Source organism: Bufo gargarizans, chromosome 10 (genome assembly GCF_014858855.1).
Source record: "Bufo gargarizans isolate SCDJY-AF-19 chromosome 10, ASM1485885v1, whole genome shotgun sequence".
Taxonomy (NCBI): domain Eukaryota; kingdom Metazoa; phylum Chordata; class Amphibia; order Anura; family Bufonidae; genus Bufo; species Bufo gargarizans.
Genome location: NC_058089.1, coordinates 78,107,927 through 78,133,862, shown reverse-complemented (window position 1 = coordinate 78,133,862; position 25,936 = coordinate 78,107,927). Strand labels below are relative to the sequence as shown.

The 25,936-nt window shown below is 44.7% G+C and overlaps 1 protein-coding gene across 2 annotated transcripts in view; it reads left to right on the top strand.

The window, feature by feature from the left end:
- LOC122920263 (serine/threonine-protein kinase D1-like) overlaps positions 1-25,936 on the top strand; it is a 141,061-nt gene that overhangs the window by 13,548 nt on the left and 101,577 nt on the right. Inside the window, exon 2 of one of the 2 annotated variants that reach the window (XM_044269636.1) lies at positions 3,472-4,111. In XM_044269636.1, the coding sequence (XP_044125571.1) occupies positions 3,962-4,111 (150 nt within the window). In that variant the 5' untranslated portion in view covers positions 3,472-3,961. The remainder of the gene's footprint in view (positions 1-3,471; positions 4,112-25,936) is intronic. The other variant, XM_044269637.1, reaches the window with a different exon arrangement.

The following is a 25,936-nucleotide window of genomic DNA, read 5'->3' as shown; positions in this document are numbered from 1 at the left end:
GGCTCCACCGCAGTGGAGGAGGCTGTGGGATTATTTACCATAGTTTGTGAGGGGGCAGTGGTATACAGAGAGGCTGTGACTTGGGGACTGCAGAGCACGCCAGAGCAGGAACACAGGAGGCAGGAGCTGGGGGCGGGGCCACAGAGCGTGCTGCCGGAAGGACAGCAGAGGTCCCGGCAAGCGCGCTGGATACTGCACACCCCCGCTTACCCAAACGGGAAAAGTTATTGAGGGAGAGGGGGGGGGGGGGCAGGGGGGTAAACAATAGGCAAGCTGTTTCCTGCTGAACGCGCTGAAGCGGGAGCGCACAAAGCAGGAGCTGGGAGTTGGGTCACAGCAAGCGATGCCGGAAGGACAACAGAGGTCCCGGCAGGCACACTGGAAACAGCGCCCCCTCGCCTCCTATGGGAGGAGGGAGTGTGGCTGTGGCTTAGGCGACATGGAGGGCAGGTGCGCCGTGCAGTCCGCCTGCCCCCAACCGAGGAAGATACTGGCGGAGCAAGTGGGATAAGAATCCCGGTCCCTCAGCTTGGAGCTTAGCAGAGATGGCTGCCAAAACTGCTTTCTCGTTGGTCACACCTGGTGAAAAGGGACCAAGAAGGGGGGTAAGCCCTCCTATTTATTAACTCTAGGGGAGGGACAGGAGGGAACCATCTAAACTGCACTGGGGGGGGGGGGGGGAGGGATAAGGGAAGGGGCGCCCAGCAACACAAAACAGGGAGAGCTGTGCCTGGAGGAGAAAAGCACCCCTGCGGACCAAACCACCATGCCTCGGCAGGAAGACATAGTCACTTAATTCCTGGGCTACCAATCCAGTCTCTGCAGTCAAAAGCGCCCTCGCTATGTGCTGTGGCGCTTACTAAACAGTGCAGTATCATCAGATTTCAGATCCGTGACTCTACAGTTAAAAAAGAATGCCAGATTGAATGAGGTTGTCCACTTTGGTAAATCCCTTTTTGTTAGAAGAGGTAATAACAGATTGATAACAGAAACTGAGAGAAACTTCTCAATTAAGCTGTAAACTGTGGGAGAACTCGGGAGCATCTGTTGAATCTCCTTGCAGTGCAACCACAAGGGATATTATAGGGAATCAGTCAGCAGTTTTGACCACACTAAACTGCTGACAGCACTAGTTAGGGGCAGGGGAGAGCATTACAAAGATACTTTTCATGGAGCTTTCATCATCAGGAATAGTGTGAATACAGGATGAAGTTTTATTCTGCCAGGTTCTGATTCTGATTCTTAAAAATTCGATTTGGTTCCTTCGTTGAATTTTACAAAAAATGTACTTAGTTATGAACTACTTTTATCAGGAAGTGCATTTCTTTGTAAGTAGCTGGTGCAATGATGGGGAATGGCAATTGCTCTGCCCCCGTCAATGAACCCCTCAGATGCCACGTTCATCGCTTATCGCGGCATCTGAGATAAATATTAAGGCCTTTCAGGGGTTGATCAGTTAAAAAAAATTTTTTTATTCTACTTACCTTATCCATTTGAGTGTGAAGAGGGAGCGGCAATCATCTTGCTTGTAGATCCACCTCTATATATCACATGGTGCGTGATGACGTAATCGCTGTGGCTGGTGTGGTGATGTCATATGTCACCGCGCATGATATTTCGCCCGGGATCTTCAAGCAAGATGGCCACAGCGGCCTCTTCACGGTCAAATGCATGAGGTGAGCATGCTTTATTTTTTTATATTTTTTTTATTGCCACAGGGAAAATTGACTTGTTACCACAAAGCACGAGGAAATTCGGCTTTGTAGCAAATCAAATTTTCCCTGAAATTCGTATCAAAGTCCACTTCGGAAACTTTGATTTGCTCAACACTACTTGCAAGTGCTCAAAAGGCAGGTCTTAATTGTGAAGAGCTTTTTGCATTCAGCGGCTTCACAGCCCTTCCCATCTGTTCTGAGTGACAGCTGTAGCATCCAACCAGGAGACCACTATAACTATCAGTCAGAGAAAAGGGCACGGGTTATGAAGCAGCTCAGTGCAGAGCGGACGTCAGTTATTATAGCATATACATTGTAGCTATATTCTTCACAAACTGATAACAACTCGCGTTTTGGGTGGATCTGTCATGAATCTACACAAACGCTTCCGTTCAGATAACATAACCGTCTGCATCCGTCATGATCGGATCCATTTGTATTATCTGTAACATAGCCAAGACGGAACCGTCATGAACTCTATTGAAAGTCAATGGGAGACGGATCCGTTTTCTATTGTGCCAGATTGTGTCAGAGAAAACAGATCAGTCCCCATTGATTTACATTGTGTGTCAGGACGGATCCGTTTGGCTCCGCTTCATCAGGCAGACAGCAAAACGCTGCAAGCAGTGTTAGGCTAGTTTCACACTAGCGTTCGGCTGTCCGCTCGTGAGCTCCGTTTGAAGGGGCTCACGAGCGGAGCCGAACGCTTCCGTCCAGCCCTGATGCAGTCTGAATGGATGCGGATCCGCTCAGACTGCATCAGTCTGGCGGCGTTCAGCCTCCGCTCCGCTCAGCAGGCGGACACCTGAACGCTGCTTGCAGCGTTCAGTGTCCGCCTGGCCGTGCGGAGGCGTGCGGATCCGTCCAGACTTACAATGTAAGTCAATGGGGACGGATCCGTTTGAAGATGACACAGTATGGCTCAATTATCAAGCGGATCCGTCCCCCATTGACTTTACATTGAAAGTCTGGACGGATCCGTCTGAGGCTATTTTCACACTTAGCTTTTATATGCCAATATAATGCAGACGGATCCGTTCTGAACGGAGCCTTTGTCTGCATTAATATGATCGGATCCGTTCAGAACGGATCCGATCGAACGCTAGTGTGAAAGTAGCCTTATGGAGACTGAACGGAGGCAAACTGATACATTCTGAGCGGATCCTTTTCCATTCAGAATGCATTAGGGCAAAACTAATCCGTTTTGGACCACTTGTGAGAGCCCTGAATAGATCTCGCAAACGGAAAGCCAAAACGCCAGTGTAAAAGTAGTCCTACATGAGTGTCTATGAGCTGTCAGGAGTTCAGAGATAGAACAGCTGCCTGATGGATTATCTGTAAAGCAGAATGCAAGATAGTCTGCATATACACTGAAAGTGAAGCCTGTAGAACAAAAACTGTTAAATTTTTTTAATAAAGACCAACAAAAAAAAAACATATTTGTAGCTCAAAATGTTTTGATAAAAAAAAATGCCTTCTATGTTGTTCATAGCCTTTAAGCTGTGTGAACAATACCTTACTTTTAGCCAGTCCAACCTGTCTAGTTATCATCCTATACAGCACGTGTCCTATATTCATGTGAACATTTTATACAGATAGAAATGTGACTATTAGAAATTTTACGAGGCTGGAGTGACATTACTGTGTAAGATACAGGAATTTGATGTTCTACTCTGCACCTTACAAGATGGGATGTTGCTCTTCCTTATACCACCCTGCTGATTATTAATATACACTTCTTTTTCTTTTGGCATAGAAAGAAGATTGAAAGAAAAGTTCAGTGACGACTCCTTAACTGCACTCTTTAATGCTGGAAATGTTACTCAGCTAATATCAACAACTCATGTGTTAATCTCTTGAAAGGCTTATAGAAAATGAGTAATGCATGTTTGGATTACTTGGGACTTCCTGGAAAGGGCTAACGTTAAACATCAGAGGATTTCATCACAGCGAAACTATTATTTGCTGGATTGCTTTGATATATTTTTTTTTTGAACTGTTGGATTACGAGTCAGTATAATTGTACTTCTACAATCTAGATGTTTATTTCTTCATATTCAGCACCAGAAAGGATTTTGCTACATAATTGTGGATTATTACCAACCAGAAGTTAGACATGGGTTGTAATGTGAAAGTAGCCGATTGATAAATGTTTCCTTCCATTTGTCTGGTAAAAGGAAGGGAATACTCAGATAAAGTCTTCTAATAATCAGTACTACTTGGTGCTAGCCCAGTGTTCTCAGTAAATGTTCACAATGACTTTGGATAAAGCCTCTCTGGGAAAAACAACAGTCAAGCTCCAGATAGGTCTATGTCGTGAGGCCTATCACCTCCACCCTAGTGAGGTCAATTTCCAAACAGTAAAGAGGCTCGCTGTGGACCTTGTGGAAAAGAAGGTAGGTGTCTGCTTTTGTTATTAAAGCTTTAAATGTAACATTATGAGGGTGAATTTAGCCAGAGGTAACAACCAGAGGTAGCAGCAAAATCAGGACACACTACAAAGGGGAGTACTGTACATGCTATTTATTTATTTAATGCACTTATATAGGGCTACTATATTCCGCAGCACTTTACAGACATTAGCATCCAACTATTTGGAGTTTCAGTTTTAGCTCCTTTTATTAGATATTAGATCTCTTTTATGATGATACTAGCAGAAGGACCCGGCTTTGCACGGTTACAGTATATTTCATCTATTTCATTTAATGTTTGTGTGTGTCATTAAAAGATATCAACACTATCCACTATAACAGTGGCATCTACAGCACCCCGCCCCTTAATTAGTGGCCTCCACAATAACTCGCACCCTTAACACTGACCTCCACAGAGCTCCGTTCCCTTAAAATGTATACTCCACAAGACCCCGCCCCCTTAACTGTGACCTCCATAGCGGAGCGTCCCCTCAACTGTGACCTTCAGCTTGCACCTAGGGTGGCCAGAGGTCCGGTTTTAGGCCGGACAGTCCGGCTTTCAGACTCCCTGTCCTCCATCCGGCACAGGGCCTGGACAGATACAGGGATGTTCTTTTGAACAGCTCACTCTCAGACAGAAGCACTGTGCTGTCTCAGCGTGAGCTGCAGGTACAAAGTCATCCTCCCTCCCACCCTGCAGCTGACAATAGTGGATTTTTACCTTCATTTTTTGAATGCCCGTCAGCTGCGTGGATGGAGAGGGCGTGGCCTAACCGGGTCAGGGAGTGGCTTAGCATGTCTGGGGGTGGGGTTTTAAGTCCATCTTTTGAGGGTGGCAAGAATGGCCTCCCTACCCGCCCCCTTAACTGTGACCTCCACAGCACTCCGCTCCCTTAACATTGTCATCCACAGTGCCCTGCCCCTTTAAACTGACCTACAGCAGTGAAGAAAAATGGCTGAGTTGTTACGGAAATCTGGTGTAAAACTGTGTGTATGTCGAGACTAAGGGCCTGCGAGCTTCTATTGGCTGATAAGGGTTATGTGACCAGGCTTCTATTGGCTAATGCATTTTTTGGGAATATCTCAGGAACGGAACCAAAGCAGAGTTTGGGAAATGCTATTTTACTGTATAAATTAATTTCTGAAGTTATTATGCGAAGTAATAACTTTGGCTCATTAGAGTCAATACATTATAATACTTTCCGGAGCTCCTGCTCTGTATAGTATTAGAACAAAGTTTTATGCGAATCGACTTTCGATGTTTCATCCGAAGTCGATTCGCTCATCTCCAGATATGTTCTCAACTGTTAGGACTCATGCATACGACCGTATGCCCTCCGAGACATACAGTCCGTGAGCGGGCCATATGTCCCGGAGCGGCATACATCGTGTGCACGGGAACGCACAGCATCATGCTGTGTGCATAGGGCCGTCCGCGGACTATTGTCCCGCACTCATAGGATATTATGAGTGCAGGACAATAGCCCCGCGGGTGGCCCGATGCTCACAGCATCATAGTAACCTATGATGCTGTGCGCTCCCATGCACACTATGTATGCCGCTCTGGGACATATGGCCCGCTCACGGACTGTATGTCTCGGAGGGCATACGGTCGTGTGCATGAGCCCTTTGTGTATGGTCACCCATACAGTGGAAAATCTGCAGTGAGTCTGGTTGAAATCCTAAAGAGGCCTAAATGGGTTGGTTTTTGCAGTGACATTGATGCCAACATTGTAGCAGGTCTTCCTCTGCTTTCAACCTTTGCATTGCAAATGAGCTCAAGAATATGAATACAAGCCTTGATTTCCTCCGAATCAGTATTAGCATCAGTGTCACATACTTTAGTTGTAAGTGATCAAATGTATTTTATTGTGAAAGTGCATAATAAACTTAATTTACATTTCTGTACTGGTGCAGAGGTTCAAAAAGTATACAGGCCATGGACAAGAACTGTTTATGTCAATAGTTCTTGGACTGTGTTAGTGCATGAAGCCCCAAAAATACTACAAAACATACGCAAAAGTTTACAGTGTAATAGTTGGTTGGTTGGAACCACAAATAGCAGAGGGTTACTTCAGAAAGAGAGAAAGTTTTCTTCTCCCGGGTGACTGTGAACCTACAGTTGTAAGACACCAGGGTGTAAATATTGGCAGAAAAATACTTTTTCCTCTAAGGCTTTGTGCAGATGAGTCTATTACAGATCTCTGCATGAAGCTTATGTATTTATAGTCACATATGGGATTGGATCCTGTTGTGTGAGATTAGGAAACCTTTTCCCAAAGGCAGCTTGATGTGCCCCAGCTTGTGTATTGATGGTGAACTTATGCCTAATATCAAGTCACGTATTAAGCAGACGGGAGTGCAAGCCATCTCCTTCCTTTAAATAGTGCACTAACTTAAAGACTATGGACAGCTTTCACATGCAATAATGTTTTATACAAACATCAGTGGTTACCTTAAAGAGGGCCTTCAATGGGCCCAGACATTATGAAATAAGTAGGGGGTTGAGTAGGGCATAATTCATGGATGTAATATCACTTACTAGTGTGTCTATCCGCGCTCCGTTCCCCCGCTGTGGCCCCCGTTCACTTTGCCCGCCTGATATGCTAATGAATAGCATCGGTACAGGGAGGAGGAGACTATCCTGTTTCTCCGTGGGCGTCTCCTTCTCCCCTGGCTGTAGCGCCGTCCAATCTCAGCGGAGAGCTTCACAGCCAGGGAGAAGGTGAGGTTTTTTTTTTTCTCCCTGGCTGTGATGCTCTCCGCTGTGATTGGAAGGCGAGAAGGAGACGCTGCATACGTTTTTGCTACACCTATAAGATATAGTTTTATGAAGCTAAAGTGCCATGCACAATGCTGTACTATAAGCCTCACCGATGAATTGTGCACGACAAACATGGTAGTATGTAAATAAGTAACTCCTTTATTAATACATATAATAGCATAGACATAGGCGATAAAATACACAGGACAAGAAAGGGACCCAATATTCAATGGAGATATTGATAAGATAAGACTGCTATCCTCCTACAAGCATGTTCAAGCAAATACTTGTACCACCCCATAAACGACAGCTTCACAGTGATGGGGTATAACAAATATCAGCAGCATGCTATATAAAGTGCCAAGTGCATATCCAACATGTGGAGGCAAGAGGATAAAAGCAAGTTGTAGTATACTAACCAGAGAAGGTCCCAGACACCCCGACGCACGTTTCGCGTTAGCTTCTGGGACCTTCTCTGGTTAGTATACTACAACTTTCTTTTATCCTCTTGCCTCCACATGTTGGATATGCACTTGGCACTTTATATAGCATGCTGCTGATGTTTGTTATACCCTATCACTGTGAAGCTGTCGTTTATAGGGTGGTACAAGTATTTGCTTGAACATGCTTGTAGGAGGATAGCAGTCTTATCTTATGATCTGATCTCCATTGAATATTGGGTCCCTTTCTTGTCTGAGGATGCGCTGTTTCACTGGGGCAGTGTAAAGGCTCCCTCAGCTTGTTGCCTCTCTGTGCCCGTGTGGACAGGAGGAGTCTGTGAACACTGTACCGAGCTGGCCTTACCTGCTCCTCAGGGACAGCGTAATGTCACGCCTTGGTAACCAGTGACTATACCGTATCTCGTGAGGTGCGGTATTCCTCACAGGTCTGTTTCCACTTTCTCATTATGAGGTATAGGGGTCATTGTGGGCTACTTAGTGTAGATTGATGGGGGGAAACTTTAATTTTATTTTAGATAACAAAATGTGAAAAATGTGAAAAGATCTGAAAATGCATTGTACAACTCAACACTGTACTGCAACTGTAGCAACATAATTAAAATCAGTTAGCTGCAGCACAAAAGGTTTTCATGTAGACCAAGCCTTCTTCATAAATGTCCAGGAGGAATATAGCTAAACCTAGGAATGTCTAAGCATAGTTCCATTATTATCTCATGTGGGAATGGATGCAATTTTTTTAAGACAGGTTTGCAGTATTGACAGGTTATCTCCTTATCATATACTGTATTTTGCCTGTGACTGGGGCTGATCAGTACTGTATTCTGTTGTATAGTTTGCAGCATGATAATACTCTGAAGATTTCCTGTGTAGAGCTGGTGTCTGACCACTATATGGTCAATAAAGCCAGTGACTCACAAGTGACATCTTCTCGTTTTCTTCTCCATCCAGCCAAGACTGTCATAATGACATTGACTGACAACTGCAGAGTTTCCTGCTAAGACATCCTTGGCTCCTCACTTCTGCAGCAAACCTGGCCTTTGTAGCAAAACTAGTACATTTAGATCCCAGTTCAGACCCCTAAAGTTAGTCCTAGACCATTGTAAAAGAAAATTATTCAGACCTCAAACCAGTCTTTACCCTTCTGTCCCCTGAACTCCTCTTAAGCTTTGGGCACCATCGCTCACTGGATCCCAAAATCATTAGAGCTTTAAGAGCTGAACAGGAGCCTGGGATAAATATTATTGGCCATTATCTATTGGACAAATCCATCCATGGAAGCCCATTGAATGGCTCAACCCACTAAGAGTCTGCTTGTTTAGTCAGATTGCCAGTCTGGGCCTGAAGTGCACAATATTTATGGTGTTTGGTACTATGTTTTGCAGGCTTCGACTGGCCGACAGGGATACAGGTGGATTCCTAGATTGGCCCCTGAGCAGGGTGGGCCCATGTCCTACACTACATTTAGATAGACAGCGTACAGCATACCAACCAGACTATGTTCATATAAAAAAACTGGGTAGATTATTTCACAAACTACCTAGCTTATTATTATAGATGCATCGGGTGGCTGAGATGGCAAGCCAGACGGTATCCTCTTTTCCCAGGGACCTACAGTGAAGTCACTGCAGGGAACCTCATAATCAATCATCTTGTAACATCTTGCTGCAGTCTGCCGCTGGAGGAGCGCATAATATTTTCAGGTATCTGTGCAGTGGGCCCCCAGAATAAAATCTACTGGAGGGCCCTAGGCTCCCCAGTCTGGCACTGATGTTTTGTATATTCTCATGTGGCTGACAGACTCACCTTTAATGTTTGCATCATTATTTCTCCCAAAAGTGTATCACACTTAACAAGTTTGTTGGACATTTCTAAACTCAGCTTGTCAGATTGTCTATCAGCACAAATACCATTAACCATATTAATTCCCTATGGTTAACTCAGTTTGAAAACCTATTTTGTGTTAACGTATACAGTGATCCCTCACTATTTTATTAAAGGTGTAGTCCGGGTTCAGCTCTGAACCCGAACAACCCCTTTAATAAAATAGTGAGGGATCACTGTATACCCATAAATTTACCCAGGCAGTCCCCCTGATGTTAGCATCGGAGCATTTCATGCTCTGATGCTCTCCCTTGCCCTGCGCTGGATCGCGCAGCGCAAGGGCTCTTTTAGTTACAATAACACATTGCCGGGCAGAGGCTTCTGTCTAGCAGTGTGTTCGGTGACGTCACTGGCTCTGATAGGCGGGCTTTAGTGCTGCCCTAGCCGTTTTACAGGCTGGGCAGCGCTAAAGCCCACCCATCAGTGATGATCAGTGATGTCACCAGGCTCACTGCTGGGCGGAAGCCTCCACCTGGCAGCCTTTGCACTGCGCAATTTAGCTCAAGTCAGGGGGGCTGTCTGGGTGAAAATGGGGATATGTCCGGATTCAGCTCTGAACCCGGACAACCCCTTTAAGGAATTCTGAGTTGATAGGGAGGGTCTTTTGCTCAGGATCCGCATCTCTTTGCCAGAGTTGAGAGCGATTATAAACAATGTCTCTCTCTGGAAGACCTGTCCTGTCCTGCATTATACAGACAACCCATTTATTTTAGGCCTCATGCACACGAACGTATTTTATTTCCGTCTCCGTTCCGTTTTTTGGGGGGTTTTTTGCGGACCATTTATAAAACTATTTATTTCAATGGGTCCGCAAAAACAAACAAACAGAAGGTACTCCGTGTGCATTCTGTTTTCGTATGTCCGTATTTCCGTTCCGCAAAAAGTCTGATTATTGTCTGCATTACGGGCAAGGATAGGACTGTTCTATTAGAGGATAGCTGTTCCATTCCGAAAAATATGGCATGCACACAGATGTATTTTTTTGCTGATTAATTTTTTGCAGATCGCAAAATGCATACGGTCGTGTGCATGAGGCCTTAATGAGAACTTCAGTATGTCTCCGTTCCTTGGTAGTGGCTTTGCCCCGCAAATAAGTGTTGCTTGCTGGGTGTCTCTGTAGGGTGACACTGTGTTCTGCTCACAGTGAAGAAGTCAGCTTCAGACCATTTTGTGTGTGCATGTCTTCATGTGTGTCCAGGATTATAGACTACAGACAAACCTTGTGCCTTGTGTGTAGTCTTATCCTACAATCACCAGGTGTTCTACATGTTGCTTAAAGGGCTTGTGCAGAACTCCACTATTGATGACCTATCCTTAAGATAGGTCATGAATATCAGATCGGCAGGGGTACCGGTGCTTGTGTGGGCGCTGCTTCTGCTACACAATCACACTGTGCATTGTCTCTTTTGTAGAAGCAGCGGTACAATGTAATTACAATACATTCACTTGAATGGGACAGAGCAGTTGCAATTGCACTGCTCTGCCTCTTCAAGCGAGATGACGTGCAGTATAATTTGGAACCAAAAGCAGAACCCTGACAAGCACCACTGCTGCTTCAAAAAAACTGATCGGTAGGGGTGACGGGAGTAGGACCCCTGCTGATATTATATTGAGGTCATCAATATTGGAGTGCTGTACAACTCCATCTAACAAATTTGGCACCTCTTTAAAAATAGCACCTTTTTCAGATGTTGCTCCAGTTATTTCCCTATTCCCCTACTGGAGTGACATTGCTCCATTTATATAAACTTTTAGCATTAGCTTTTAACATTGGTTGGCTAGTTCAGTAGGTGTATTCCATTCACACTTTCCTACCTACTTTTGAAAATTGGCAAGACTGTTGTGAACTCCAAATTTTTGCACCAAAATGTATGACTTTTATGAGTACAGGACTTAATATACACTCACCTAAAGAATTATTAGGAACACCATACTAATACGGTGTTGGACCCCCTTTTGCCTTCAGAACTGCCTTAATTCTACGTGGCATTGATTCAACAAGGTGCTGATAGCATTCTTTAGAAATGTTGGCCCATATTAACAGGATAGCATCTTGCAGTTGATGGAGATTTGAGGGATGCACATTCAGGGCACGAAGCTCCCGTTCCACCACATCCCAAAGATGCTCTATTGGGTTGAGATCTGGTGACTGTGGGGGCCATTTTAGTACAGTGAACTCATTGTCATGTTCAAGAAACCAATTTGAAATGATTTGAGCTTTGTGACATGGTGCATTATCCTGCTGGAAGTAAGGGATGGTCATTAAGGGATGGACATGGTCAGAAACAATGCTCAGGTAGCCCGTGGCATTTAAACGATAGCCAATTGGCACTAAGGGGCCTAAAGTGTGCCCAGAAAACATCCCCCACACCATTACACCACCACCAGCAGCCTGCACAGTGGTAACAAGGCATGATGGATACATGTTCTCATTCTGTTTACGCCAAATTCGGACTCTACCATTTGAATGTCTCAACAGAAATCGAGACTCATCAGACCAGGCAACATTTTTCTAGTCTTCAACAGTCCAATTTTGGTGAGCTTGTGCAAATTGTAGCCTCTTTTTCCTATTTGTAGTGGAGATGAGTGGTACCCGGTGGGGTCTTCTGCTGTTGTAGCCCACCTTTCTTTCCCATTCTGACATTCAGTTTGGAGTTCAGGAGATTGTCTTGACCAGGACCACAACCCTACATGCATTGAAGCAACTGCCATGTGATTGGTTGACTAGATAATCACATTCATGAGAAATAGAACAGGTGTTCCTAATAATTCTTTAGGTGAGTGTATTTTCCCAATTCATTACCTGTTGGTTGTTGGTTGTCATTTGCACAAAATAATACAATGCGTACGGAAAGTCTTGAGACCCATTTGCTTTTAAAATATTTAGTTATGTTGCTGCTTTGTGCTAAAATAAAATAAAAATCAATCTACCCCATAATGAGAAAGTGAAAGCAGAATTTCGGAAATTTTTCAGAATTTATTAAAAAGGAAAAATGTAAATTTGACATTGACATAACTATTCAGACCCTTTGCTATGACACTTTAAAGGGACACTGACAGGCCGTTAGAGCATATAAAGTGACATATATTCTTCTATTGGTCTTAATATGCTTAAAGAGGACCTTTCACTTGTAAAAACAATGTGAACGAAGTATACAGACATGGAGAGCGGCGCCCGGGGATCTCACTGCACTTACTATTATCCCCAGGCGCCGCTCCGTTCTCCCATTATGCCCTCCGGTATCTTTGCTCTGTAAGTTATAGTGGGCGGTGTCTGCCCTTGTCCTGTGGGCGTCTCCTTCTCCTAGGCTGCAGCGCTGGCCAATCGCAGTGCACAGCTCACAGGCTGGGAGAAAAAAAACTCCCAGGCTGTGAGCTGTGCGCTGCAGTGCAGTGAATACTAATGAGCTGGGCGGCACTAGGAGACAGCAGTTGGGGCACAAAGTAAGGTAATTTGCATATTAATAAACACTTTTTAAAAGTAACGGAAAGGCAGCGAGCGGTGATAATGGTGTAGTTTAATTAAGCATATTAAGACCAATAGACGAATATATGTCACTTTATATGCTCTAACGGCCTGTCAGTGTCCCTTTAAAGTTAGCTCTAAGGCCTCCCATTTTTTTGGGATCATTTTTCAGATGTTTCTACACCTTGATTGTAGTCCACCCATAGTAAATCTAGTTGATTGGACATGACTTGGAAAGACACACCCCTGCCTATATAAGGTCTCACAGCTGACAATGCATATCAGAGTGAAACCAAGCCATCAGGAGGACAGAACTGCCTGTAGAGCCTAGAGACAGGATAGTGTTGAGATACAGATCTGGAGAAGGGTACAAAAACATTTCTGCTGCACTGAATGCACTTATGTCAATGTAATAGTTTAGTTTTATCTTTTCAATAAATTAGCAAAGATTTCTAACATTCTGTTTTTCTCATTATGGGGTATTGAGTGCAGTCTGATGGTGGAAAATATTGATTTTTTTATTTATTTATTTTAGCACAAGGCCTCAAAATGAAAAAAAAGTTAAATGGTCTGAAGACTTTCTGAATGTATTGTGTGCCCAATTAATAGTGAAAACAGTTGCAAGGGTGGTTTCACCCAAAGTGTTTTTTGGGAAAAATAAATGCAGTATTTAGTCAGTTTTCATGCAGTGTTTTTAACCAAAGGCAGTAAAAACACTACAGAATAATTAAAAAGATGTGGAGACACAGAAATATACTGTGCTAGATGTTGTGTGTACCTTGCTGTCACTAGGCCATTATACACTTTGGAGATTGTGACTACTTTGGAAAGGTGTTGCCAATTTGGAAGAAATCAGTGTTTCATATGACTTGTATTTGAATGTACATAAATGTCATTGTATTTTTTTTAACACAAACTTCTACTAAACTTAAAACCACAGAAAATGTTACTCATGTTTCCTGCAGTTTCTTTTTGCAGTTCACAAAATATAAAAATTTCCTCTTTTAGATGTCTGAAAATATGCTGCTAAGCATCCACGGGCTGGATTCCTGCTAAGAGCAGGAGTGCATGGCGTCATTGGTTGCTATGACGCTGTGCACTTCCTGCTGCCGCCGCAGTACAGTAATACACTGTGTGCATTCACTGTGTGCATTCGGCCTAAGGGAAAGATTTACTATCTCCCTTACGCCAGAAAAGTGGTTTTTAAAAAGTCGCAAGCTATGTGTTTGTGACTTTTAAAATGAGACTTTAGGGAAAAAAAAGTCACAAGTGCCTATTTTTACGCCACCCTCACCACTTTTCCAAAAGAGGGCGTGGCAAGGGTGGGAAAGCTAAATCATAGAGACAGTAAAAAATAAAAGCAATAAAAACAACGATAATACATTTTTTATGAAAATACCAAAGTTAGCATTAGTATTTTCATTTAAATGTTATCTTTTATTATTGTTTATTTTATATTTACTGCCCTCTATTACTTAGCTTTGCCTCAGTGGATTATTTAATGTGAGTTATGTTATCTTAATTGATTAAATAAATCATTTTATTCAATTCTGTTCTGGATAGAAGAATCAATCTTTGTACTCATTTTAATAAATTTTTTACTGTATTGAATGAAATTACCAGATTCTGAGAATGCCAGTCTTGGGAACTATGAATACAATTTTCTGGTGTTGGACAAATCAGTAAGATGTGAGCACCCAAAACATCCCTCTTCCAGATACGGTGAACCACTTGCATCTATATGGTGGAGCAAACAGGTGGAGAATGTGACCGCCATGAGCCAAGAGTCAATACCAGGAAACAGACAGAACGTATAAGCCAGACGAGATCCAAATACAGAGTCAGATGCCAATCATGGTCGAAACCAGTAACAAATTTTAAGTGACAAAACAGGCAAAAGACACGTCAAATAGTCAAAAGTCAATACCAAATCAGAAAAAGGGGTTAATCCAAGAGAGTAGTCAAATGAGAGCCAGATCAGAAAATGAAAATACAATATCACAGTTAAAACAAACCAGATGGCAGGTCATAATAACTGGCACAGGAAGTAGCAAATCAAGTTCAAATACACCGTTGAGAGCTTGGACTGGTCACTCTCACAGCCCCCAATAGGCATGACTGACCATCGTGATTAGGCAGCCAGACAGATCTCCTGATTAGTGTAGTGCCCAATTTCCTCTTGTTGATTGGGTGGCCATGCCATCCAGGGCCGTCTTTAATATTGATTGGACCCTGGGCAAAAATTTACTTGGGCCCCCTGGATCCTGCCTTCCCACACCTTAGCAGGCAATCACGCCCTCCACCACAACACACACACAAAAAATCCACACATCTGGTACAGTCCAGTGAATGACTGTAAATACTTCCAGTTCTGAAGACTCCAGCGGCTCAGGATCAGTGTTCTGGGCAGCTGGGCTCAGGCTGGAAGTGCGCACCGCTCTGCAGGAAGGAGACCAGGGCTCGGCTCACCCTAGTGTTATAGTGCACCCCAGCACCTCACAGAATGCAGTATAGCACCCTATAGTATACAGCACCACACAGTATGCAGTTTAGCACCCCACACTATACAGTACCCCACAGTATACAGCACCTCACGGTATACAACACCTCACTGTATACAGCACCCCAAACTATACACGATACAGCCCTCCACACTATACAGTACAGCAGTATAGCACTCCCCCCCACTATACAGGCCCCCCACAGTATACAGCCCACCACACAGTATACAGCCCACCACACAGTATACAGGCCCCCACACAGTATACAGGCCACCCCCCCAGTATACAGCCCACCACACAATATACAGCCCATTACACAATATATAGCCCACCACACAATATACAGCCCACCACACAGTATACAGCCCACCACACAGTATACAGCACCCCACTATACAGTAGTTTACAGTATATTAACATAACAGCCCCTGTCACCTTTTTCTGATGTAATCTTTACACAAAAAAGCTCCACAGTTAACTTCTGCAACACTCAGTAGGACCTGTGATGACCTCATAGCCATGTGACCAGTAATTGCTAGGTTACTGGTCACATGGTAATGATGTCATTAAGGTCCTAGAGCAAAACTCATTAAGGCCCTAGAATTAAGATCATTAACACAGTACGATCATGATGCCTGTGTAGCCGACAGCCTGACACCCGGGGCAGTAGCTAGCAGGGCTCAAGAGGCAGCTGCCTTGGGCACCCCGGGAGCAACTGGGCCCAGGGCAGCTGCCCCTTTTGCCCCTTGGTAAAGACGGCCCTGATGCCATCTGTTCTCATGCTGCTCAATATCCCTAGCGGCACCAACAACAAGACTGGGACAGTGGCAGCTGGTTGGGAAAGATGTCACAGGAGTGTCAGGAGGTAAGTACAGTATGTTACATGAATGAAGTATTTAGGCTTCCTTTGTGCAAAAAGGCGTACAGAGTTTCATTAGTTTTGTATTAAAGAGCTGTTGCTACTTTGTGTCCCACCATATAGTACCTGATGCCATAGAGTGTATTGTACTTTGGTGCTGAGGGCCCCATTATAAAAATACAAGCCCGTTCAACAATTAAGTCAACACCTAAGCCTTGTGTTGCGTCAGTTCACCACTCCTTTCTAACCTTTTAGAAATGCATTGTTTAAACTAGAATCCTTTTTTTGTTTTATTAATCCACAATACTCTTAGACAATATTGTACATTTTCCATGGTCTACATGACCTGTATCAACATCTACATCTGTTTTTCACTGTATGTGTAGGTGTAAAACTGTAGCCATGACAATGGAACTGGTAAATGAAACAACAAAGAGCCTTCTCAAATAGGATAGGTCTCATCCAGAATATTTTCTGGGGGGCAGGTACAGAGAGGGGTCTCCTGGTCTAACATGCAGGTGTCAGGTATCTGCTGAATAAAACTGTGGCAAGCTAGGTGCAGAGTGTATGCTGGTAATATAATAATTTTGTCCCCCCTTTCAGCATAAGGAAAACAATCCAGTAGTCATCACTTTTGTTGATGCTAACGATACATTTGTCAGCATGTAAGCAACCAAGCATGCAGCTTGCCGTACTCGACAGCATTCCAAGGACCCAGTTTTTTCAGGCCTTTCCCCCATTGCGATGATTGGTCATGTCCAGTGTCGCCATCATCAGCAGCAGCAACCTTGTCCTCCTGAACCACCAAGTCCTCCAGTAGTTAGCTTCTCATCCTCATCCTCCTACACTTCTTCCTCTATGGAACTTTGCATGGGTCCCCAACAACTACACGATGGTGAGCAAGATATGGAAGCTGTTCTTCTTACACCATCCCTTTTGTTGCATCAGCGTGGGCTTTTGCTCTAATATATATCAGGAGGAAGACATTGTTGATGATGCTGTCGTCCCTACTTACAAAGCTGGTGAACTCTTTGTAGGGCCTAAGTACATAAAATGTCTCCCTAATAAGCTGCCACACTGCCTGAGTTAAAATAACACATGCTCTATGCTGTTGTGGTATCATGCATCAGCATGTGTTACTTCCTCCAAATGCAGCACAGCAATGATTTTTCTGCCATTGTCGATGACCACCTTGCTTAGTTATAGCTGGCAGGGAGACTTCCAAAGGCCAAAGGCTCATCAGTTCTAAGAGTGCCGGACAATACTTTACACACATAAAAGGAGGGAGCAAGAGTGGAAGCAACAATCTGACCTGTTTCTTCTGGGGACAGGAGGAAGCCCATTGAGACAGATGTGGAGGGAGGATGTGGATAAGAGCCTGGTGTGCAAACCAGACTGGCACAAACATGGTGGTGTCAGTAAGACTATTGCTGTGGAGCTGCATTGCTACTGCTGTGCAAAACATTGATGCAGTGGGCCCTGAAATGCAAGTACTGTCCCTGGCCATAACAGCTGCTCCACATCTCCATGGTGGCATGCCCCTTGCTGCACAACGACGATTCCTAGGAGCAGCCTTTGTTCTCCACCACATGAAAGTAAAAGGCATAGATGCCTTTTTTATGACATAATGGACAATAAAAAAAAAATCTCAATTTGACAAAATGCAACAGTAATGGTTTGGTATATGCAGGCACACAGATTTTTGAGGAGACGATACAATCTTATCAATTTTGGTGAAGACCTGGAACTGCAAGACAAATTTTATTACGGTAATTTTTGGAGAACAAGACAACTTTATACAATTTTTTGAAAATAATATTTGCATCTGGCCAGACATACTAATACCATAGATCAGAATTACTGATCCTAAAGATGGTGTAAGCTTGGAAATGCACTAGATTTTTTTTTTTTAATATAGACTGGATGATTAACCAGGTGCAGGGATAGACACTTTTCTCTGTCTGTATACCAACTACTCTTTGGTTTACCTTAAGATAGATTTTTATGCCAGAACTGTGGCAATAACTGGTGCATCTTAGGCCCTGCCCCTTGTAAATAGTGATGGACAAACATTGGCTGGGACGATTCGTGAACGCGATCGAGCAAACGCGATCAAATGTTCGTGAACCGCAAGTTCATGGCGAGCCCCATTCACTTTAATGCAGGCGAACCTGAAAAACCTTCAGATCATATTTGCAGCCACCAAATACTTACTAGAAGTGCACAAATAGTCCCATAACATGGACAGTGACATACTAGAGGGGGATCAATGACAAAAATTCCCACCATTTATATATTTTTTTTTCTATCATGGGCCATTTTTATGCGACTTAAAGGGAAATTCTCAAACATGTGCCCTGCTGGAGCCTAGAAATTTTTTATTTTAGGCCACGGGAGTACAGGCCCTAAAAATTAGGCATTCCCCTGACATAAAATAAATTGTAATTATGTGGCTCGAGGTACATTATGCGGTCACTGAATAACAATTTTACTGTAGCCCACTGGAGTACAGGCCCCAAACATTAGGCATTCACCGGACAGAAAAGATCAATTGATTATGTGGCTGGAGGTATATTAGATGGTCATTGGATAACAATTTTACTGTAGGCCAGTACAAATACATGTCAAATACATATGTTTAAAAGAACTAAAAATATAAAATTGGATTAAAAACATGGCTAACAAAATCCCCCCTCTTGAATATACCCCAAATGATAATAGGTGAAATTCGACGTGGTCGTCACAGGTGTTCAATTCTTCCGAGACCCCAACAATTAGGCATTCACCGTACAGAAAAGATCAAGTGATTATGTGGCTGGAGGTATATAAGACGGTCATTGGATACCAATTTTACTTCAGGCCAGTGGAGTACAGGCCCCAAACATTAGGCATTCACCGGATAGAAAAGGCCTTTTATGCCGCTGTATTTACATAAGAAAGGGAACATTCTTTTGTTCTTGGTCGTGGTCGATATGTGTGGGCTGTCATGAGGAAATTCAATTAAACTTGGTCGTCACAGGTGTTTGAATTCCTCTGAGATCCATGCCTCATTCACTTTTAGAAATGGCGCTTATCGGTCACGATCCCCCCCTGCTGTGCTGAATGTCCTTTCGGACAGTACCCTTGATGAGGGGCAAGCCCAAAATTCCCTGAGGCTGGATCCGGAGGGCGGCTGTCAATGGGTTGGCTACAAAATGCTGCATTCTGACAGCCCTCTATGATGCTGGTAACATGTCCGCCGTTTAGTGTTTGTACCGGGGGTCTAAGTACGTTGCCACCCAGTACTGGTCCTTTCCCTTTATGCTTTTTATACAGGGTCCCTCTTCAAACACTGGAACATGAAGGCCCCCATTTGCACTAAATTGGAAGTGGTGGAGCGCCCTGGCTCCTGCTCATCACCAAGGAGAATGTCATTCTCAGTCTTCTCCCCCCATCCACGGAAAACACCAGGGATCCCCGAAAAGTTTAAATCCTGCTCTTCTTGCTCCTCCTCCTCCCCCAAGGCACCATCCTCCTCTGACTCCTCTTCAGACTCCTGCTGACTTGTCTCAGATGGAATAGCCCCCCTGGGAATTCATTCAGCATTGCGACTTCCTCATCTTCCAGCTCCTGCTCCTCGACGGCTTGATCAATGACACGACGCAATGCATGCTCCAGAAAGAAGGCGTAAGGTACGATGTCACTGATGGCCCTCTGGCTGCGACTGACCAGTTTGGTGATCTCCTCAAATGGCCACAGAAGTCTGCATGTGTGCATGAGCAGCCACTGGCGCAGTGAAAAGAAACCAAGCTCCCCAGAACCTGTCCTGCTGCAGAGTTCGTAAAGGTAGTCATTAACGGCACGTTGCTGCTGGAGCAGCCTATCAAGCATATACAAGGTGGAGTTCCAGCGCGTCGGGCTATCACAAATCAGACGTCTGACGGGCAGGTGGTGTCACAACTGAATGTCAGCAAGGCGAGCCATGGCCATGTAAGATCTTCTAAAATGGCCAGAGATTTTCCTGGTCTGCTGAAAGACATCCTGGACCCCGGGGTATTTGGAAACGAATCGCTGCACGACTAAGTTCAGGACGTGTGCCATGAACGGCTTGTGTGTCAATTTGCCCTGTTTCAGCGCACTCAGCAGATTGGCACCATTGTCGCACACCACTTTACCAATTGTCAATATGAGCCGGGTTAGCCACTGATCGGCCTGTGACTGCAGAGCTGAAAGCAGTGCACGACCAGTGTGGCTCTTGGCTTCCAGACACAACAGCCGCAGCACAGCATGGCAGCGTCTCACCTGGCACGTCGAATAGGTTCTGGTGAGCTTGGGGGTGCAGTGGACGAGGCGGTAGCAATGGAAAAGGAGGAGTCAGCCGAGGAGGAGATGGAGGATGGAGTAGGAGGAGGAGAAGAGGCAGGCCTACATGCAATCCGTGGCGGTAACACCAAATCCACACGGGTGCCACGGGTTGAATGCTTGACAGCCGTCAGAAGGTTCACCCAGTGGGCAGTAAAAGTGACAAAGTCCCCATGGAAGAGCATTATTTGTGGAAACGGGTATATTACAGGCCTCAATCAATATTTGGTGGAAGCTGGTATATCAATCCCCTCTAGCAGTATTTTGTGGAAACAAGTATATACAGTGCCTTGCAAAAGTATCCACCCCCTTTGACTTTTTTTCGTATTTTGGTTCCTCACAACCTGGAATTAACATGGATTGTTTGAGAACATGCCCACAACTTTGAAGATTTCTAATTTTTTTTTATTGTGAAGCAAACAACAAATAGGATAAAATAACAGAAAAAGTCAATGTGCATAACTATTCACCCCCCTAAAGTCAATACTTCGTAGAGCCACCTTTTGTGGCAATTACAGCTCCAAGTCGCTTTGTCTCTATGAGCTTGCCACGTCTTACCACTGGAATTTTTGCGCATTCCTCCTTGCAAAACTGCTCCAGCTCCTTCAAGTTGGATGGTTTGCACTTGTGAACAGCAATCTTTAAGTCTGACCACAGATTTTTTATTGGATTGAGATCTGGGCTTTGACTAGGTCATTCCAACACATTTACATGTTTCCCCTTAAACCAGTCAAGTGTTGCTTTAGCAGTGTATTTGGGGTTATTGTCTTGCTGGAAAGTGAACCTGCCTTACCAAACACGGCAGGTGGCAGTCCGGACACTATTGGGGAATATCACCAGTGACATCCCTCTTTATCGATAAGAGAGTCTGTGTGAGTTATCCTGCCCCAAGTATGGCCTGCCTCACGGTATCATCCAGGACATAGTATTTACACGTTTTATCTATCTATTTATCCTGCTTTGATCCATGATGTTATTCATAACAACTATCATCCTTTTACCGACCCCCTGATGAACCGTATTGGGGAAACGCGTCGGGGTTAAAATCAACTACAGCATATGTGTTAAAATTCCCAAGGTACAGGGCCAGACAGGGTAGGTACGGGGACAGGGTGATCCCACCATCAGGGTTCATCCCTGGGCAAAGGGTTAACCTAGGGCAGGTACAGGGATAGAACCATCCCCAGTACCCATAATAAGTGCCCTACCCTTTCCCCATATCCCACACCTCTCATAAATGTCATTAGTGCCCTTGGAATTTGCACTACTTACATCTTATTTATTATTTGCACCAATTTACGATGGTAGCTGGGCGATATCCTGTCCTGATATATATGTTTTTTGGTCACCCAGTTATCATAGGGTGATACTTTTTTGCTTTTGAAATTGAACTAATAAAAGCTACATTTTAAAAGGGTCCAACCTCTAGGCTAATATTCACTTTCACAGACACTTATACTATTGTTATATTGTTATATACCTCCATCCTAGCCTCAAATCACGCACAGAGTAGTATAGCTTTTGCTCAAGAGTATCCCTGTATTTAGCAACTGCCATCTTTCCCTCAACTCTGACTAGTTTCCCAGTCCCGGCTGCTAAGGTGGTGTTCTTTGGGTGATGTGTTGTGTTGGATTTGCGCCAGACATAGCTTTTTTTTTGATGGCCGAAAAGTAAAATTTTTGTCTTATCAGACCAGAGCACCTTCCTCCATACATTTTGGGAGTCTCCCACATGCCTTTTCTCAAACTCGCAACGTGCCTTTTTGTTTTTAGCTGAAAGTAATGGCTTTATTTTGGCCATAAAGCCCAACTCTTTGGAGCGTACGGCTTATTGTCCTCCTATGTACAGATACTCTGCTGTGGAGCTCTGTAGCTCCTCCCAGGGTTACCTTTGGTCTCTGTGCTGCCTCTCTGATTAATGTCCTCCTTGCCCAGTTCGTCAGTTTTGGTCCGTGGCCGTCTCTTGGCAGGTTTGCTGTTGTTCTTTCCATTGGTTAGGATAGATTTGATGGTGCTCCTGGGGATCATCAAAGATTTAAAAAAAAAAATTCTAGAACCTAACCCTGACTTGTACTCCTCAACAACATTGACCCTTACTTGTTTGGAGAGTTCCTTGGTCTCCATGGCAGTGTTTGGTTAGTGATGCCTCTTGCTTAGGTGTTGCAGCCTCTGGGCCCTTTCAAAAAAAGGAGTGTATAGGTAATGACAGATCATGTGACACTTAGATTGCACACAGGTGGACATCATTTCACTAATTGTGTAACTTCTGAAGGTAATTGGTTGCACCAGATCTTTTTTATGGGCTAACAAAGGGGGTGAATACATACACACATGCCAATTTTCTGTTTTCTATTTCTGAACAATAGTTTTGTTTATATATTTTTCTCATTTCACTTCACCCACTTAGACTATTGTGTTCTGATCCATCACATAAAATTCAGATTAACGAAACATAGAATTTAAGGATGTAATGTAACAAAATACCAAAATAGTCAAGTGGGGGGGGGGGGGGGGTCAATACCTTTGCAAGGTACTGTAGAACCCCTTAATCAATATTTGGTGGAAGCCGGTGTATCGCAGGCCTCAATCAATATTTGATGGAAGCCGGTATATCAATCCCCTCTATCAGTATTTTGTGGAAACACGTATATAGAACCCCTTAATGAGTATTTGCTGGAAGCCGGTATATAAAACCCCTTAATATTTGGTGGAAGCTGGTGTATCGCAGGCCTCAATCAATATTTTGTGGAAGCCGGTGTATCACACCCCTCAATCAGTATTTTGTGGAAGCAGGTTGTCACGCTGGACAGGATACAAGATATACAGAATACAACAAAACAAATGTCTAGGCAAGAAGCTGGGGATAAAGGTCACCTCCTGACAAATCCCTACCAGCTCTCCCTAGACTTCTATGCCCACATTCAGACCCTGAAGGTGGGAATGAACGTGTCCTTGTGCCTAGACTGAAGATTCCCTAAAATCCCTAAGATGGTGAAAGGGGGAAAGAGGCAGCCTGCTCCCTCAGGACCTGGAGGGGGCAGGCGTCTCTGTAACAGCCTAGACAGACAATCATAAGAAAACAAAACCAACTTATCTTGTACTGAGCAGGAACAGCAATCCTTCCCTCCTTCCTTCCTCTGAACAAGACAGAAGCTATAACCTGCACAGGACACTAGGAGTGGGCGTAATTTAAACTCATACCAACGTCCCCACCCAATGCACCTGAAGGGAGGCGGATACAGCTCAACTCCAAAACAATAACAAAAGGCTACACATGTGCTGCTAACCTAGCAGACCTCCGCACATGACCTGAGCAGGGCATGACACGGGTATATAAAACCCCTTAATCAGTATTTTGTGGAAGCAGGTATATTGCACCCCTTAACCAGTTGCAATTAGTTATTCCAATAGCGTTTGTCCCTCTATCTAGCTGCAGTATCGCAGCAGAACCGCACACAACTGCTGCACAATACAAATGCACTATAATATACTTTCTATGTTAGAAGGTATATTATATGTATATCCCACCCCTCAATCAGATTTTTGTTGTTGTTGGGGGGAAACAGGTATATCACACCAGTTGCAATTATTTATTCCAATAGTATTTGTCCCTCTGTTTAGCTGCAGTGTCGCAGCAGAACCGAACACAACTGCTGCACTAAACAAATGCACTATAATATACTTTTTATGTTAGAAAGTATATTATAAGTATATCACACCCCTCAGTATGTCACACCTATCGATAGCACACCTATTCCAGTCCTTAAAAGGACTTTTATGGCCCTATTAGCTAGCGTTTGGTGTCCCTAACAGTCTGTCCCTGCTCCACACAGCAACCTCTCTCTACACTGGCAAAAAACTGAATGTAAAATGGCTGGTGTGTGGTAGGGTGTGTTCAGGGCCGGCCTTAGGTGTTCAGGCGCCCTGTGCGAGATAACCTTGTGGCGCCCCCCCCCCCCCCAAAAAAAAAAAAAACACTGCTTGTTGCTGGCATCATGGCATAGGCTGGCTGACTATCCAACCAAGTAGTTACCAGCCCTCACACCCCAAAGGCCGGTGTAATGTTATACTTCCCTAGTTCGTGAGATTTCCCTACCCTCGTCACTTCCGGTCGCACCGGACATGACGTGAGGAGGTGTGCCGCGCAGGCGCACAACGACAGGTTAGGGAAATTTCACAGCAGAGTGCGCATGCGCCAGGAGCCTCGCCGGCGGTTAGGGTAGGGAAAAACTATGGGCCAATGCGCAGGCGCAGTGATCGGATGGATGTTCTCAGCTGAACACCGGCCGACACTGCGCATGCATCGGGAGCCTCACCAGCGGTTAGGGAAGGGAAAAATTACGTACGGGCCAGTGCTTTTTCCCTACCCTAACCGCTGGTGAGGCTCCCAGCGCATGCGCAGTGTCGGCCGGTGTCCAGCTGAGAAAATTCGTTTCCAATGTAGTATTAATAACTAAACAATTAAATAATAAACATATTGCATTGTCTACTTACCGCCAGGACAATTAGATGATCTGGACTCTGGCTGCAGTCTGGCTCTGGGGACTCCATTGTCACTCTCTTCCCCCCCCCCCTCCCTCTCTTGTCACTCTTTCCCCCCCCCCCTTCCCTTGTCACTCTCATTATCCCCGCCCTCCCTTGTCACGCTCATTATTTCCCCCCCCCCATCACTCTCATTATTTCCCCCCCCATCACTCTCATTATTTCCCCCCCCATCACTCTCATTATTTCCCCCCCCATCACTCTCATTATTTCCCCCCCATCACTCTCATTATTTCCCCCCCATCACTCTCATTATTTCCCCCCCCATCACTCTCATTATTCCCCCCCCATCACTCTCATTATTCCCCCCCCCATCACTCTCATTATTCCCCCCCCATCACTCTCATTATTCCCCCCCATCACTCTCATTATTTCCCCCCCCCCATCACTCTCATTATTTCCCCCCCCATCACTCTCATTATTTCCCCCCCCCATCACTCTCATTATTCCCCCCCCCCATCACTCTCATTATTCCCCCCCCCATCACTCTCATTATTCCCCCCCCCCCATCACTCTCATTATCCCCCCCCCATCACTCTCATTATTCCCCCCCCCCCCATCACTCTCATTATTCCCCCCCCCATCACTCTCATTATTCCCCCCCCATCACTCTCATTATTCCCCCCCCCATCACTCTCATTATTCCCCCCCCCATCACTCTCATTATTCCCCCCCCATCACTCTCATTATTCCCCCCCCATCACTCTCATTATTCCCCCCCATCACTCTCATTATTTCCCCCCCCATCACTCTCATTATTTCCCCCCCCCATCACTCTCATTATTTCCCCCCCCCATCACTCTCATTATTCCCCCCCCCCCATCACTCTCATTATTCCCCCCCCCCCATCACTCTCATTATTCCCCCCCCCCCATCACTCTCATTATTCCCCCCCCCATCACTCTCATTATTCCCCCCCCCATCACTCTCATTATTCCCCCCCCCCCCATCACTCTCATTATTTCCCCCCCCATCACTCTCATTATTCCCCCCCCC